The following is a 19,281-nucleotide window of genomic DNA, read 5'->3' on the forward strand; positions in this document are numbered from 1 at the left end:
GGAGAAGAAATAAAAACTTTGAGGTTTGCCGAGGCAGTAAAGGACCTGATAGGGCAGCTGAACGGAATTGACAATGACTTGAAAGGAGGATATTAGGTAAACATCAACAGAAGCAAATCAAGGATAATGGAATGTAGTCAAATTAAATCAGATGATACTGAGCGTATTAGATTAGGAAATGAGACATGTAAAGTAGTAATTAAGTTTTGTTATTTGGGGAGCACAACAACTGATGATGATCAGAGTAGAGAGAATATAAAAAGTAGACTGGCTATGGCAAGGAAAGCATTTCTGACAAAAAGAAATTTATTAACATTGAGTCTAGATTTAAGTGTCTGTAAGTCTTTTCTGAAAGTATTTGTATGGAGTGTAGCCATGTATGGAAGTGAAACACAGACAATAAACAGTTTAGACAAGAGGAGAATAGAAGTTTCCAAAATATTGTGCTACAGAAGAATGCTGAGGATTAGATGGGTAGATTATGCAACTGATGAGGAGGTACTGAAGAGAACTTGGGTAAAGAGGAATTTGTGGCACAACTTGACTAGAAGAAGGGATCAGTTGTTAGGACATGTTCTGAGGCATCAAGGAATCACCAATTTAGAACTGGAGGGAAGCGTGAAGAGTAAAAGTCATAGAGGGAGACCAAAAGATGAATACGCTAAGCAGATTCAGAAGGATGTAATTTGTAGCAGTTATTTGGAGATGAAGAGGTCTGCACAGGATAGAGTAGCATGGAGAACTGCATCAAACAAGTCTCTGGACTGAAGACCACAACAACAACGTGAGGACAGTGTTAATTTGTACAGCATTGTAGTAGTATTTATGCAATCTGTTTTGTCTGCCTCAAAAATGAAAAAGAAGTATTTTACAGTAACATTTATTTTTACCATTGATGTCACTGCTACTTCAAATGCATATGCAGATGAATATATTTGCCAACAGGTGTCCTTTGGTTGCATATTTTGTGTATTTGTTATGACTGCTGTATGTGTATGTTGACTTCCATATTGTACTGCCTGTTATATTTTCCACTTAAAATAGTAGACAGCATCATGACTTCTAATAGAAATAAATTATTTTCTGCTTCAACTTTAGTATAATCTTTTGCCCTGCTGCTACAGAGTATTATGGTGCTTTGTGCACCAGCTGATTGTGTTACAGAGCATTCACTCCAGTGGACGTAATCATCGTATGGCAATTTCCCGTCTGCTGGAGTATCCAGCCGGTCAGCAAATATACCTTGAAGCCAGGGATAAGTTCCGAAAAAAAGTTAATTATACACTCAGCCTCAGGTTCACATCACGTCTTTCTCGTGAGCTTGAAGGTTTCTACCTCAGCAGCTATGTCACCAAGGATGGCGAGAGAAAGCAAGTACATCATTCCCAACAAACTAAAACTGTTACCACCATATTTATTAAACATACTAATTTCATCTGATTTCTACATTTAAGAGTAATTGTAGTGAATATTATAGATTGTATTCGTTATGTAATCCTTTAGCTTTATCAGATCAGTATAATATATATCTAAAATTGATACACTAGTGCCTTTTTCGGTTCACACACTTTATGTTTCTCTGTATTTCCACCCACTACCATCTTTCTCCAGGCTCAATAGCTTACACTAAATTATGCATTCACTTTTTACATTGTGTGCATAATTGATTATGATTCTGTCAAGCATATAGTCGCAACCTCATAACATATAGTAACTCTTGCATGTTTCAGCAGCTTTTTGTTCACTTTTCTGTTAATAATATCATTTTCCTGCTATTATGCTAGTTTACTGTATCATTGATGTGTGTCTTTCCATGATGGAGCTGTGCAAGATACATCTGTATTACACATTTCTGTGGTGTTATTTAGACTTCGTGATTTATTTATAAACTACTAAAAAAAGTTGTTGAACTGTCATCAGGGCTTGCATTGTGTGTGTGTGTGTGTGTGTGTGTTTTTAATTGAAAGCCTCTTTCCCAATGCTAACTGCTCAAAGTAATCTTTTTAACTTTTTTGAAAACCGTTTTCCCCTGAAACTAAACCCAGATTACACTGAATTTGACAATATTATGAGAAGGATAGTTGCTACTCACCATATAGTGGAGATACTAAGTTGCAGATAGACACAACAAAAGACTGTCAAAGCTTTCTGCCAAAGAGGCCTTCATCAGAACCCTCCCCCCCCCCCCCCCCCCACACACACACACACACACACACACACACACACACAACCATAATCTCTGGCTGTAACTATCCTTCTCTTTGTATTGTTACATTGTATCCTGGATTTTACAATATCCTTTTAAGTAAATTAGAGTATGATGATGTTACAGGAAATGCTGCAGAATGGTCCAAATCGTATATCTCCGACAGAAAACAAAGAATATCAATAGGAAAGAGACATTATTAAGCTATCAGGTATTATCCAACTGGAAACAAGTAACATGTGGTGTCCCCCAAGGTTCCAACTTAAGGCTCTTACTTTTGCTTGTGTATATCAGTGACCTTTTATCAGTAACATTACCAGATGCCAAGTTTGGTTTGTTAGCAGATGATACAAACATTGCAATAAATATTATATCAAGTATAGCCTTGGGAAGGTCAGCTAATGAAATGTTTAAGGACATTAATAAATGGTTCCTAGTTGATTGTGTCACTAAACTTTGAAAAAATATGATATATGCAATACAGAACTTGAAAGAAATGCCTAAAATATGGTGACAACTAGATACAAGAATTTGACACTGTTAAATTCTTGGGATTACAGCTGGATAATAAATTTTACTGGGAGTTGCATACTGCAAAACTGCTGAAGTGCCTAAACAAATCTGTATTTGCTATGTGACTGTTGTCAGACTTAGATGATATAAAATTAAGAAGCTAGCATACTATGCTGACTTTTTCATTCCTCAATGTCACACGGGTCTATTTTTCTGGGTTAACTCATCAATCCAAGCTACAGTTTTTTTACCCCAAAAATGTGCAATATGAATTATCTGTGGTGTGAACTCAAGAACATCCTGCAGAGGGCTGTTTAAGAAACTGGAAATACTACTGCTTCCCAATATATTTATTCCTTAATGATATTTGTCAATAAAAAAATATATTTTTCAGACCAACACCTCAGTGCATGGATTCAGTACTAGAAATAACTTACACAAAGATTTAAAGTCACTTTGGTCCAGAAAGATGACCAGTGTTCAGCAATACCCGTTTTCAGAACATGCCTGCCAGCAACCATAAAAAGTTCAATTAATAATAAAGTTCAGTTTCAGGAGAGTCAAAGGATTTACTGATGGCCAGCTCTTTCTACACCATTGATGAATTTCTAAGCAGGATCGATTGATACATATATGTTATTAATAATATCACATAATGTGAATATTGCATACAATCTGAATTCTGTACAAATTTTGTGCAGTAATGTGATCATTGTAAATAAATGCTGTTAAATATTATTTATTTATTATTATTATTTATTTACCTTTTTTACCTCATCTGTGAAGTCAATTTCATTTGAAGTCTGTGGAAGATTCATTAGCGTATCTGTTCTTATTATGTAAATATTATTTGTGTACTCTTGTTTTCTGCTATGTTCCACATCCCCAGGGATATCCTCACCATGGATCATTTCGAATGAAAAATACATCTAATCTAATCTCCAAAAAATAGAAACTCCAGGTAGGAATATCAACAATGTAGGAAAAGATAGAGTGCTTATTACCATAAAGAAGACATGTCAAGTTTCAGACCGGCACGATTAAAACACACTCGTGTAGCTTTCAGCCGCAGCCTTTTTTAAACACACACACACACACACACACACACACACACACACACACACACACACACAAAAAGCAAGCACACCTCAGGCACACACAATCACCAACTCCAGCATCGCGGGCCGGAATGCAATATCACGTGGAATGCAACCTCCTGGTGCTGAACCTGTTGGAGTATAGTCCCATCAGACAGTGTTTGTCTCTCCTGCCACCCATACACTACTATCCCTTCCCTCTCTCCACCCTTTCCAGATTGCTGCTTCCATCCCACATGATGATGTGTTCCAACCGAGATGCTGGAGTTGGCGGGCGCACGCTCTCTGTGTGTGTGTGTGTGTGTGTGTGTGTGTGTGTGTGTGTGTGTGTGTGTGTGTGTGTGTGTGTTTACTTAAAGACTGTGGCCAAAAGCTACAAGTGAGTACCTCTTAATCGTACATGTCTGCAAATTGACGCGTCTTCTTTATGGTAAGTAGCAATCTGTTTTTTCCTACATTGCTAATCTAATCTTCTCATCACAGATGTTGGTGCTGTTGCCATAAATTCAACACAGTGTCATAAAGCAAAGTCGAACTCCTCCACTTCAGGCACATAAGGGCACAAAAAGAAACATTTCAGTATCCGGAAGGCTCTCCATTACTGCCACATATCTTTGAGGCATATTCCTGATGGATCTGCAAATATTTTCTTGTGCAATTTTTTCCCACTCCTTAATAAGGACCTCTTGCACTGTTACTTGCTTGCACCTTACAGAGTCTGAAATGCTGCAAGATGGGCCTGTCTTTCCAGCATATCACATATAAGCTGAATAGGACTGAGGTCAGGACTCAGAGGAGGCCTATCTAATAATTGAATGTCTGAGTATCTGGAAGTCCAGTTGACCATTAGTTGTGCTGCCACCACACACCATTACTGTGCCACAGCTAGATCTGTCCATTTCCCGGACTGCTGCTTCATTATAACATTTACCACAATGACATTATACATGTGAACATCCATTGCACTGTGTTAGATAAAAATGGGACTCATCTATAAACAATACATCCCACCAGTGATACAACTCCCAGGGTCTTTGTTCCTCAGCAAATAAAAGTCAGTCTCTCATGTTCCAAGCAGTTAATCGAGGGCCATGATGAGTTGTTCTTGGTCTTAAACCTTCCTCTCATAGTCTGTTGCGTGTTGTTTGGTCATTGACACTGAACCAGTCGTTGCTCTTATACCATTTTGTGCGCTGGTAGAGAGAATAATTAACCACATATCAGTCATCTCTGGCCAATTTTTTGTTTTCTCCTTTGCCCTGGCTCCCTTGTGTATGAGAAAAATAATGAGACTGACAACACTGCAGGAGATCTGGCAGTGCTGTGTTGTTCTGCTTTTTTAGACCAGTGTGTTCATCGCAGATGCTCAGTCAGAGTTTCAGCTCCATACAGCCATCAAATGATTTTTGAGTGTCATCAGTGAAGCTGTGTTTTTATTGTGTGTTACAAAAATGGAAGAGTGGAATTTAGAGCAACATTATGCAATCAAGTTAATGTGTTCAACTTGGGAAATCTGTGATTGTGACCTTTGAAAAGTTGAAACAGGCCAGTGGGGGAACATTCCCTATCAAGAGGACAAGTTTTTTTTGCTTGGACAAATCATTTTTGGAAGGCCAAGAACACAATGAACATGAACCTTCAGCTTCAAAAACAGATGAGTGCCAAATGTGTGCATACTCTTGAGATCAGACCGATGTTTAACAATAAGGATGATTTGCGGCTCGTTTTTTGAAATGCTCAGGAAAAGGATGAATCGAGCAAGACCGGACATTGCTGACAAGTTGGATGCTCCATCATGACAACACCCCACATCACTCGACCACTTCCATCACAGAATTTTTTATCTCAAAACAGCATTCCTGTTGTTACACAGCCTCCCCCCCCCTCTCCCCCCCCCCCCCCCCCCAATTCACTTGATCTGAGCCCTTGTGGTTTTTTTCTTTTGCCAAAATTGAGATGTGTTTTAGAAGGACATAATTTAGGATTCTGGAGAACACTGAAGAGAATGTGAATGACATGTTAGAGAGCCTGTCAGTCGAAGCCTTTCAGTGCTGCTCCCAAGCCTGGATCAATGACTCTGCTAGTGTATAATTGCCTAAGGGGACTACTTTGAAGGTAACCATATTGTTGTTTGAAAAAAATAGAAACTTTCGTGGATAAAAAATGAGTCTCATTATTTTTCTTACTCATCTCCTATGTACTAGTTTCACAAAATGATTTCAAAGCAGTCCCAACAATAGGTGAAACCACTTCAAGACCTATAGACACTGCACGAATAGTTCATCCTTCCTGCAGTAATGACATTACTTGAACACTTTCTGCCTCACTCAGAGGCTTCATGTTGACTGATGAAAACTTACTCACTAGACTGCAGTGTGAGACACTGCACATCCACTTCACTCTTAGATATAACATGATACAGTTGAATACTGCTTTCAAATGTATTCTAGAGGTTTGTCCACATTAATAAAACATGTCAGAAGACTAAGAGCAATAGTATTTATCTTAATCATGGTCTGTGTTTATGGTACACTCGATCAAATTATTGTCCCTCTAATTGTTTTGAGCAGTGTATTTCGACCATTGGAAATTGTGACAGACAGCTAGCTGTGTAACAGAAGAAAAAGTAAACCTGCATGCAGTAGGATGCACTGTGTCTCAAAACAAACAGGTTGCAGCAGCTTGTGTACAGTAGGCTGGCCAGAAGAATGCCTGTGGCAGGTGAGGGAATTGATAAAGCAGCCATTTCCCTCATTTCCTTCTGCCTCGCAGCTGTTTATGGTTTGCATTATTGGCCATTTGAAAAATTATGCCTTGCCAGTAGACTAGATTGTCAGGATTGTCACTGTTAATGGTCTCCCATCTTCTTTATTTACAACATCAGTGCCGAGGGGAATTTCCCTCTTTGGCAAGATTAAAGTGAAACATGTATACACAAGGGGCATTCAGAAACTAATGCAACACATTTGCTTTTTTTTCCCTTTAAGCAAGCTGGTTTTATTCAGGATAACAAATACACCATATTATTTTGCTCTCTGCTGACTACAAAAACCTATTTTTCAGCATAATCTCCATTCATGGTGACTGCCTTAGGCCACCTTTCTGGGAGGCCCTGTATGCCTGTGTGGTACCGCTCTACTGGTCAATGTCAGAGCCAAAGTCTTGCTGCATTGATAACCTCCCCATCATCTACATATTGTTCCTTGTGGAGGGTATCCTTCATTGTGCCAAACAGATGGAAGTTGGAAGGTGCGAAACTGGGCTGTATGGTGGATGAGGAAGAATAGTCCAGTGAAATTTTGTGAGCTGCTCTCAGATGCACAGAATTGTGAGAGGTCTAGCATTGACATCAAGAAAGAGGATTTCATTTGCACTGTTGCTGCGGCAAACTTACTGAAATCATTTCTTCAGTTTTGTGAGTATAGTGCAATACACTTCAGAATTGGTCGTTGCACTATCAGGCAGAACATCAAACAGAATAACCCCTTCATGCAACTTTGATCTTTCCCTTCAGACGAGAAGTGGTGTGGCACCACTCCATGGATCATCATTTTGTTTCCAGTTCAAAGTAATGAACCCATGTTTCATCACCTGTAACAATGTTTGGCAAAAAAAAAAAAAAAAAAAAAAATCTTCATCAGCCTCTTAACACACAAGTTATTTTGCACAGATGGTCCTTTGTTGCTCATTACGGTCTTCTGCTAGGTGGTGAAGAACTCAGTAGGCACACACCTTTAAATACCCTAACTGGTAGACAAGTGTGTCAGCATTGCCAACAGAGATGTCCATTTGGGTAGTGAGGTGTTTCATTGTGATTTGTTGATAACATCAAATGAGAGTGTCTGTACGTTCCAGCATTGCAGGAGTCACTGCCGTGTGTGGCCAGCTGGCACAAGGGAGATCAGTAAGGTTTGTGTGACTTTACTGCAGTGATCAGATTACTCGCCAAATGATTCACCGTACTTTTCTTCACTGCCAGATCTATGTAGACATTCTGCAGGCATCTATGAATATCTGTGTGCTCTAGTTTTTTTGCCAAAAGAAGCCCAATGATGGCTCTGTGCTTTGGAATGCACCGTTGTTACAAATGCCAATTTGAAGGCCACACATAGTGACACCACATATCTGAACTTCATGAAATTATAGGGGATGAAGCAGAAGTATTCCATAATGCCCCACAACATATTCCACATTTTTCAACCAAAGTTGGCCAAGGAAAAAAATTTTGCATTACTTATCGAACACCCCTTGTACAGTTCTATCACCTTTGCAAGCAAGACACGAATGAGGATGTCCAACAATTGGCAGTGTTTCATCTTAATAAAATGTATATTTACACATAATTTGAACCTAGTCAGAGTTACAGTTATAGTTGTGAACATTTTTTTAGAATGATGCATACTGCTGTGCTCTAGATCACTCAGAGAGTGCACACTGAACTCACTTCAGCAATCCTGTTTCGCACTTTCTTCTTATCAGAGTACTGTTGCAAGCTGTGCACATACTGTCACTTTATGCAAAGGAAGATTATCAGCAAGGGTCACCTTTGGCCAAGAACATCAGCTGATGACAACTATTTACAAATTATGGAATATAACAGAACTGCACCTGCTATTTTGGCAGCAACTAGTAGGGATGTGTTAACCCAAACAGTATACAACCCCTTTCAAGTGATCTGTTTGACTTCTGGGCATCCATCACAAACAAAAGTATGACCCTGACCTCACCACGATGATGCATGAAGGTGAGTTAGGGAACACAAGTAATAGAGCCTGGATTAATAGCATCATATTCTCTTCAATGAAGAGTGCAGGGTGTGTCTGATGCTTGTTGATTGTCCTATAATAGTGTAAAGATGGCCAAATACAAATGCACATCTCAAGTCTGCCAATTCCTCATCTCTCTCAAGTGTGATTTGAGGGCTTTGCAGTATTGAGACAAGATCCTACAGTCTATTGTGCAACATTACTGTATACTTCTTGGCAGGGGTTCATCCTTCAAGGTAATAATGCATTAACACACCACACCCACCTTGTAAAATACTTCCTCCAGGAGGTAGGTGTCAAATGAATGGAATGACCTGCATTGTCAGTTGACAGGAACGTGATCAGGCATGCTTTGGACAGTTGAAACTGTCACACACTGGGTGGTCTCAGGAGAACGACATTCAAAGAATAGCATAGACTTGAGCAGCAATGTCTCCACTACCTTGTGGACAGCATACCAAAGAAGATGCAAGAATGTTACAACCCACAGGATAGAACCACATTATATTGAATTTTACCAAGCAGTTGATTTCACAGGTGTTGATTTTTGAACAGACTGGCTTAATTTTGTTTCTATTGGACAGTATTTATTTATGTGTTTCCCACAGACTTTTTTCATACCCTGCTCACATTGTATCTACGCTTTTCCAAATTAACAGGTAGGCAGGCAATGCAAAAGTTTCTGTTGAGCTATTTAGATATGCAGTATATTGTTGGAACAGTTCTATAACTTATGACATCCTTTCCACATTTACAGTTGTGCCATCTTCCTTCTATTACTTTTTCTCTGTGTTACATGTCTCATGTTAATTCTAGGTTTTAAGTCTCTGTGTTCTCTCAGTTTCTCTTTGTTCAGTACCTTATCTTGTCTCTAGTAGTTATTACTAAAAACTTCAAGTACTGAATTTCAGTCAAGTACCAGAAGCTCCCACAGATATAATTTATTGTGTATGCAGCTGAATTGATTCACTGTGGTCAGGACCTTTACACACTACCTCTACCTTTCAGTTTTATCACCGAGCTTAGTCAAATATTAACTTCACGGACACACCAGGATATCACTTTCGAAACAGCAGAAATCTGAAAACTTGATGTTGATACACTGAGTAATGGAACAATTGCAAACTGCCTTCTTCAGTAAGTTGAAGATGATGCACTGGCAGTAGGTCAGAGTTGTAAGGACAGTGATCGAGATCACCTGTGTGAATCACTACAACAGTTCATGTTGAGTAGAACAATTCATATGACTCGTAGAAGTCTCTCTCTTCATCCTAACAAGAAACTATTTCACTGATAGGTTATTCAGAACTGTTTTCCAGCACGTTGTCATAACGTGACTGCTTTAACTTGACATGATTTCTTATAGACAGCCATCAGTGTATTGTTGTGGGAATGCAGCAAAAGTATTTGGACATTACTGTGTACAATATTGAAAAGCATTACATTGTAATCTGTTAGTGTTAATTGTTTTGAGTAGTTAAGGCAACAAGTGACTGAATAGTCGATAAGCACTGAGAATGTTGCTAGCTTTCAGAGGAATTCTTCAAAGCTGTAGAGTACAAAGGCATGTGCACGTGTTGTATCCTGCCTAGTCATCAAATATGGGGTGTCTAGGAAACATGCTTTCTCAGAGCGCTAGACAACAATTCGAGCAAATCATATTAAAGAGTTTTATTCTGAAATGAGTCAATGACAGTACTTAATTTTAGGAAATACATAGATGTATCGCAAGCAAATGGCAACATGCAACATAATCAATGTCCTTCAGTATGACAATTTCAATACAAGCAAAGTAATACGGTGGATGCTTCTATCCAGGTTGCCGGTCTTGACACTTCTGCAGAACTGGGCCGCAACCAGTCGACGCAGCGTCTATGTCCTCTTCGCCAGACTGGATCACAGGGTCTCAGGTTCAATTCCTGGCCAGGTTGGGGGCTTTCTTTCTGCCCGGGAACCAGGTTTTTATGTTGTCCTCATCATTTCATCATCATCATTTGTGACAGTGACTAGATTGGATTGTGAAAAGGAAATGGACTGTGTAAAAATTGGGACTTCGTACGGGTGCTTATGACTGTGCAGTTGAGTGCCCCACAAACCAAACATCATAATCATCATCCTCTCCTAGAGGTCGCTTTTGTTGCATTGTCATCATGGAGAGGGGTCGGTCAGCTTGCAGTTGGCTGACGTCTTCTTCACAGTCCTCTCTGCTCTATCGTTTCAGACTGCCATTCCAGCACTTGACTTTACGCTGTAACACACAGTGATGTGGAGGAATGGATTGGGAGGTGGAGATAGAATGGAGGAAGAGGGAGACTGCAGAGAGGATGATGTGTGTGAAGGATGAGTGAAGTTAGGATCCCGGGGCAGGGGCTAGCAGTGATTGAAGCTAGGAAGATTGTTTGAGATGGAAGGATGTGTCACAAGGACAATACCTATATCTGCAATTCAGAGAAAATGGTACCCAAGGGGAGGGCCTAGATAGCACAGGTTGTGGAGCAGCCATTGAAATTGAGCATGCTGTACTCAGCTGTATGTTCTCTCACTTGATGGTCAGCTCTGCTATTGGCCACAGTATGGTAGTGGTCATCCATTCAGGTGGACAATTGATTATTGAGAATACTAACATAAAATGCCATAAATTGTAGCAGAGGTGGTGCATGATATAACTGGTTTGACATGTGGCTCAGCTTCTGAGAATAATCCTGTGACAGGAGTGGAGCACTGGGTGAGTGTATTGGACAGGTCTTGCATCTGAGACTTCATTTGGTGGGGGGGGGGGGGGGGGGGGTCACAGTGTGGTGTAGTGATAGACTGAGATATCATGTAGATTAAGTGGATAACACAATACCATTTGGGTAGGGAGGAGGAGGATTATGGATAGGATGTTCATTTCCAGGCACTTCCAAGAATGTTTTTCATCTACCTTCTCCATTCTAAGAATTCAAAATGTTGTACTTTACAAATTATTTGATCATTCTGTGATAATAATTTCATATTTGTGTGAGTTCTATGCTGAAAGCTTGATGCACTGTGTTTTGGTGCAGTTAGTCAATAATTTTTTTTTCTCACTGAACTTGAAGCTGGTGCTACGCACTTGCTAAATCATCTATTCTAAATTCTGTGTCTTTCACAATGACACTGCTGCATATAGGTGTTTTAATCATGCCTTATATCTAGCAGCAGATAAATTATATATGTCAAGGAAAGCACTGTACATAAAATAGAACCTTCTGACATCTCAACTGTACAGCATTCCAACTGGATTCAAACATTTTCGTCATTTCTTAACATGTATTACAGCATTCTGCTTCATATTTTCTGGATGCAAAAGGAACCAATAGGAAACTTTTCCTCTGATTCCATATTGCCCCAACTTATGCAAAGGTATAACATTGTCTATACACACAATGCTAAATCAAGAGATGATCTGTATGTCCCTCAAGGTATCATTTAGCACTGCAACTGTATCACATCATCAGATTAAATTGTTCTTTCCCTATAGTCATTTTGTGAGTATGACAACAAATCATACTTAGTGAGATGTATTTGTGCTCTTTTATACACAACTTTCTCAAAAACTTTAATGGTCTACATTAACTCTTTCTCCCTAATTGTAAAGTGGTTTTATTAACAAGTATTTTAGTCAATTTGGGAACTGTGTGCATCTGAAAGGTGATTGATATTTGTAGGTGTGTTTGTGAAATATCTTCATATACATGTGGGTCTTAATGCTTCACTGATTTAATAATTTATTCAGTTTTCTGTACCTGTTTGGTACAAAAGTGTCTATAAGCACCAGACAGTAAAAGTTCTGTGCACTTGCCTGTGCCCAATAAAGTTTTGATTTACCTTCCCAACTACTGATAGCATTTGTAGTGGATAACTAACTGTTTCATTCTCCTTCAGTAAATATTTAATACTGTACAAGAGAAGATATAATCTTATTGAGCAGTCATGATCACTGTAATTATTTAAATTGATTACCATCTAGATAACCACAGCTGCTTATGTTAATGACTTGTTCTGATCTCTATCACGAACTGATGAAGTGTAAGCATTCAGATCCATACCATGTTGTGCAATGTAATATGTTAATAACCCAACTTCTGGTTTGATGCTTGTTTCATCTCTGACAACATATCTAATTTTATTCCAAGACCCCTCTATCCTTCCTACGTAATGCGTGGCTTTTGCCTTTCTGTCTACATTCTTCAGTACTTTCTGTAGGGAAATTCTGTAACTGGGCTGTGATTGTTCATCATATTATAGTGCAGCTCCCATTTCCTCTTACATGATACTCTTAACACTATTATCAATGAAAATAATCAGTTTTTGAAAATTTAATGTAATTGGGTGCATAAAAAATGTACTCACTAATAGCAGCAGGAGAACACACACATAAGAGTATTTAAATGCAATCTTTTGGAGCCAGTGGCTCTTGAAGAGGAAGGAAGAGGGGTGAGGTTTAGGAAATGGGGAGAATGAAGAGAAGTTGCCCAGACCCCTGGGCTGGGGGAAGACATGCTTGATGGGAAGAGAAGGAAAGACTCCAAATGGGCTGGTGTAGAGTAGGATTAAACCGAGTAATGGGAACTTCCAATGTTAGGCCTTTGAGTTAACTCCCAGAGACAAGTAGGTTTCCTTCTCATTTCCTACTTATGACCCGACAGCATATTACAAATTTTTCTCATGGCATGAGTCTGCTCATTATAGAGACTTTTTTTTCCTGAACTGAGAGAAGGGCTATCTGCAATAAACAAAATTTGCATGAAAATCTGCTCTTTGTATGTGTGTGTAGAATAAAGGTTTGACTAGCCCCAGTAAAAGTATCATGCCTGTTAAGACTCTGAATGTTGAATATGCCCAGAACATAATTATTGAAGAGTATTTCTAAAACTGTTTCCCTACAAAACAGATAGTGCACTAGCAAAACATTGGACCTGATCAGTATTTAATGACTTTATATTAGTCTCCTGTTGGCTTACTTAATTTGTTTAGGTAAATACATGAAGAATTCATTAGACTACCAGAGATTTGACTTGATTTTCGTGAGACATGAACAAGTGCCAAGTTTCTTGCTTTCCTCTTGTCAATAGTAACGTCATTGTTAGTGTTGTGCAGGATTTTAGTGTAGATTTCTTGATTTGACTTATGCCAGTAGAGATTTGTTTTGGTACGTGCTTAACTACTGAATGAAAGAACTCATTTACAGACAATAAATCTGAAAAAAAAACTACAAAATTGCATAAACAATTAATGTTGCATGGCACTGTTTTAATTCATTTCATTGTTAGCATTTTGCTGCTATTGACTCTAAGAAAAGCAATGGCAGCAGCTACATACTTACCGCATGTGCAAAGTAAAATGGCTGATAGATCTTGCGTAATTAGATGTTGGTTCCATGTTCCACGACTCATCAGCATGGTATAAAAACAGTTTATTAGACCCATTGAACACAGTCCATTTGAAGGATGTCTGAAATATATTCATGCCAAAGATTAGATTTCTGTAACTTGTATACTGATGAACAATAGGTCATCGCAGCACTGTAGGTTATACGGTGTTTTCACTAATACACAGTGCTTTGAGAGTTTTGTGGGGCAAGAAACTATGAGATAAAAACAGAATTAGAATAAAAAATATATACCTGTTCAAGTGCAACTCTGAGAATACTGTGAAACAGCAGAGATAATAAGAATAATTAAAGCAATGAGATCTGCTAATGTATAATAGGTTTATAAAATTTCTCAAAATGTGACCAGAAGGTATTGTGTTGTATTGAACTTCCTCAGTTTATGGTAAATGTTTATTTGATAATTTTGTAAGCATAGGTTTGTGGGATTCGCAAACTTAAAAGGAACACCACATTCATAAAACTGTGCATTTTTATCAGTTTAAATTGTTTCTTTAGCATCTGAGGCAGCGTGTATATATGCAAAATACATTCTCTGCATTTTCAGATGGTGTTCCAGGTGGTGTGTGTATTTGACCCGAGAGCAACATGATAAGAGTGAATGTATTGTTAGTTACAAACAAAAGATTACCAGAACAGTATGGGTATGTAGATGGCTCCACATACACGAGACATTAGATGCTGCGAACAGGATAAAGATGATGTGCTGACTGTGTTACACTGGGGCAGTTAGTGCATGCAGCCAACGTTTGTACCGAACAAAACTTTAGAATTAAATAGGTTTTTGACTACTTTCATTTTTAACATGATGTAAGATACATATTATTTATATGTTGTAAGCATTTTATTAAACCAAGAATTAATGAGTCAACAAGATGATTGAATATTGTAACCCCCAAATCCTCCAAAAATAGGTGTAAAATATACCTATTCAAAAAAAACTTCACTTGACGTCTTCCTGAGAGACGATCTCTACTCCTTCCAAATTAACAAAGTAAGTGTAGACCAGATGTGGTTCAAATTCAGAGAAGTAGCATCAACAGGAATTGAGAGATTTATACCAAATAAATTAACAAACAACGGAGCCGATCCCCATTGGTACACAAAATGAGTCGGAACACTGTTGCAGAAACAACGAAAAAAGAATGCCAAATTTAAATGAACGCAAAATCTTCAGTATTGGTGATCTTCTACAGAAGCCCAAAATTTAGCACAGACTTCAATGTTAGATGCTTATAGCAGTTTCCAAAATGAAAATTTGTCTCGAAACCTGACAGAAAGTCCAAAGAGATTCTGGTCGTGTGTAAAGTAAGCTAGTGGCAAGACCCAGTCAGTGCCTTCTATGCACAATAGCAATGGAAATACTATCGACGACATTGCTGCCAAAGTAGAATTACTAAACACAGACTTTCAAAATTCACCGTTGAAGACAAAGTAAATTTTATAAAATTCGAATCAAAAACAGCTGCCAGCATGAGTAACTTAGAAGTAGATATCCTCGGAGTAATGAAGCAACTTAAATCACTTGATAAAATCAAGTCTTCTGGTCCAGAGTGTATACCAATTGATTTCCTTTCAGAGTATGCTGATAAAGTAGCTCCATACTTAACTATCATCTGCAATCACTCGATCAATGAAATATCCATACCCAGAGACTGGAAAGTTGCACAGGTCATACCAGTATTCAAGAAAGGTAACAGGAGTAATCAAATAAATTACAGGCCCTTATCAGCATTGTCGATATGCAACAGGCTTTTGGAACATATAATCTGTTCAAACATTATGAATTACCTTGAAGAGAATGGTCTGTTGACACATAGCCAACAAGGATTTAGAAAACATCGTTCTTGTGGACCACAACTAGCCCTTTACACACACAAAGTGTTGAATGCCTTTGACAAGGGATTTCAAGTTGATTCTGTATTTCTAGATTTCCAGAAGGCTTTTGACACTGTACCACACTAGCGGCTTGTAGTGAAGTTGCATCCTTGTGATGTGACTGGATTCATGATTTCTTGTCAGAGGGGTCACAGTTCGTGGTAACTGATGGAAAGTCATCGAGTAAAACAGAAGTGATTTCTGGCATTCCCCAAGGTAGTGTTGTATGCCCTCTGGTGTTCCTTATCTATATAAATGAGACAACCTGAGCAGCCGTCTTAGGTTGTTTGCAAATGATGCTGTTGTTCATCACCTAGTAAACCCATCAGAAGATCCAAACAAATTGCAAAATAACAAAAGATATCACTTTGGTGCAAAAATTGGAAATTGACACTAAATGATGAAAAGTGTGAGGTTATCCACGAGTGCTAAAAGAAATCCATTAAACTTCTTTTGCACCATAAATCAGTGAAATCTAAAGGTCATAAATTCAATTAAATACCTAGAAATTACAATTACGAATAACTTAAATGGAAAGACCACACAGAAAATGTTGTGGGGAAGGCAAACCAAAGACTGCATTTTATTAGCAATGTAACATATTTTATTAGCAATGTAACATATCTACTAAAGAGACTGCCTGCACTACACTTGTCAGTCCTCCTTTGGAGTACTGCTGTATTGTATGAGATAGGATTAATGGAGTGCATCAAGAAAGTTCAAAGAAGGGCAGCACATTTTGTATTGTCGCGAAATGGGTGACGTCACATGATACAGGATTTGAGGTGGATATCATTAAAACAAAATTGTTTTTCATTTCAGCAGAATCTTCTCGTGAAATTTCAACCACCAGCTTTCTGTTCTGAATGCAAAAATATTTTGTTGACACTGACCTACATAGGGAGAAATGATCATAATAATAAAATTAGGTAAATCAGACCTCACATGGAAAGATATAGGTTTTCATTTCTCTTGTGCACTGTTAGAGACTGGAATAACAGAGAATTATTGTGAAGGTGGTTCAGTGAACCATCTGCCAGGCACTTAAGTGTGATTTGCAGAGTATCCATGTAGATGTAGAGGTAGATGATTGGTGTGGCTTACTTTTAATCACCTTTTTTATAGTTGCTTTGTTCACAGTCGGCGTACATCATAAGTCATGTTCCAGGTACATTACAGTCCTTCTTTTTTGTTTCTTGCTATCATAGTCAAAATTCTACTTAAACATATTTAAACCTTTACTCCAACATTTCTTTTCAAAGAGCTGTTTCTCTGTAGTTTGTGTGGTAGAATAAATAATGAAGTAACTCTTAGTGCATCACAAGTGCTACGTGTAATTTCTCAGAATAGAAAGCTGCACCACTCGCCTCCCCAGTGAAGCTAGTTTCACTCACACCCTGCATCACCATTGAAAATCAACCAAGTCAAAATGTGTGAACTATAATTACTGTTGTAATGACCTGATTGCAGGACTCCATATTTCTGAGCTGGCTGAAAATGGTAGACTTTGGTCTGCCATTGCTTTGTTCTAACCATTGCCACTAATGATGATGATATTTTAAAAATAATTTAGTTTTATGAGAGACACAGTCATATCCTTTTGATTTTTACTGCTCAGGAAATTTCATTTTACCACTCAGGGAGGAATTACCTACAGTTTGGGAACCTCTGCAGTAGGATGATCACAGTGTGTAATGGTCAATGTTGTGGTTGACCATTTATGTATGCTTGTGTAGAAACAGGTTAAGACTGCAGACTAATTATCAGATGAGAAACAAATGGAGATGTGGTTCTTAAAAAAAGAGATGGTTTATCAATATCTTTCCCGGGAAAGATGAGTATCATACCTTGTCACTGACAAAAAGTTTCAAAGCCAACAAGAATTGCTGTTGTCAGTGAATGTTGGTGAGTGTCAAATACTTGCCAAGTGAACATCGTGAAGAGAGCTGCATGCAATGATTACCACATAAAATGCTGTTGTTCATAGTGGCATTTAAAGCTGTGCATTTGAATGAACCAAACAACACTGAAACTAGACACTGACTGGAAGCATGTAGTGTGGTCCAAAGAGCCACAATTATGCCTCTCTTTAAATGATGTAATGCTTTAAGAGCATCAACTGCCCAATGAGTTGCTTAAACTGTAATTTATGAAGTGTGTAAATTAGGCCAGAGGTATTTCTGCGATGGTTTGGAGCTGTTTTGGCATAACAACTTGGGCTCTCATGTTCAAATTATCAGGAACATGGAAGAGGATAATTATTTCTACATTCTTGGTGACCAAGCGTGGCCCTTTCTTCTTCATCTTCCTGATTGATATGCTGTGGAAAATCTCATCTTCCAAGTTGACAACAGTAATGTTCACAGAGCTACAGGGGATAGACTAAAATACTGAAACACTAAAATCACAAGACATTACCATGCCTAATACAGGTGTACTAAAACCATTGGCTTTCAAAACAGCTTCCAGTCAGCTCAGAATGGATAAAGAAAAGTCCTGTATGGTATCCAAGGGAACCTTACACCATTCTTTCTGCAAAATAGTGCCAAGTTTAGGTAACAATGGTGGAGGTGGATAGTGATCATACACTTCTCTCTCCAAGGTAGACTGCAAAGGCTCAATAATGTCGATATCTGGTGACTGTTGTGACTAGAGGAGATGTGACAATTCATGCTCAGCCTCATAAAACTAGTCCTGGGTGGTGTAAGCTGTGTGGACAGTGGTCCTGTCATCGTGGGGCACAGCGTCACCATTTGGGAACAAACATTGTACTATGGGACGGACCTGATCAGCCAGCATTGTCACATAAACCTTGGCAGTAAAAAGAGCTTACAGAGTAACCATGGGGCCCATGGAATACCATGATATGGCTGTCCAAATATTCACCGAATACCCACCCTGTTTCACTCTTGGAACGTTAATGTGGACTGAAGTTGGAAACAGTGTGAAACAAGACTCATCCGACCAAATGGCTTTCTACATGGGTGTGACATTCAATTATATAGTGACTTCTGCGACTGCCATTCTCTTATTGCTCATCACAATTCTCTTCAATGAGCCATTGTCACTTAGCACATGATGGTTTTTCCCCTTTCCCGTATGTGGTATATTGTGCAATACAGTGCCTCTTGATAAACCAAACACTTCAGCTATCTTGCTTATAAAAGCATCCACCTTACAAGCAACAACAATTTGTCCACATTCGAATTCACTTAGCTCTGATATAATACACTCACAACTACATAGGATACTGTTCTTACCATGATAACACTTGCACTGTACTGAAGACATTGGACAGGTGCCATTCATGGTCAAATACAACATCACAACCTGCAGCCTTGGCCAACATCTGCATTTATGTTCAAGGGCGCATTTATTGCAGTGTTTAAATATTTTTGTGTTTTGCCC

General features: G+C 38.6%; 1 protein-coding gene across 3 annotated transcripts in view; it reads left to right on the top strand.

Annotated features, from left to right (window-relative positions):
- Positions 1-19,281, top strand: part of LOC124794765 (glutamyl aminopeptidase-like) — a 278,588-nt gene that overhangs the window by 150,927 nt on the left and 108,380 nt on the right. For 2 of the 3 annotated variants that reach the window (XM_047258385.1, XM_047258387.1), the window contains one exon: positions 1,150-1,370. In XM_047258385.1, the coding sequence (XP_047114341.1) occupies positions 1,150-1,370 (221 nt within the window). The remainder of the gene's footprint in view (positions 1-1,149; positions 1,371-19,281) is intronic. The other variant, XM_047258386.1, reaches the window with a different exon arrangement.

The sequence above is a fragment of the Schistocerca piceifrons genome, chromosome 4 (genome assembly GCF_021461385.2).
Source record: "Schistocerca piceifrons isolate TAMUIC-IGC-003096 chromosome 4, iqSchPice1.1, whole genome shotgun sequence".
Classification (NCBI taxonomy): Eukaryota; Metazoa; Arthropoda; class Insecta; order Orthoptera; family Acrididae; genus Schistocerca; species Schistocerca piceifrons.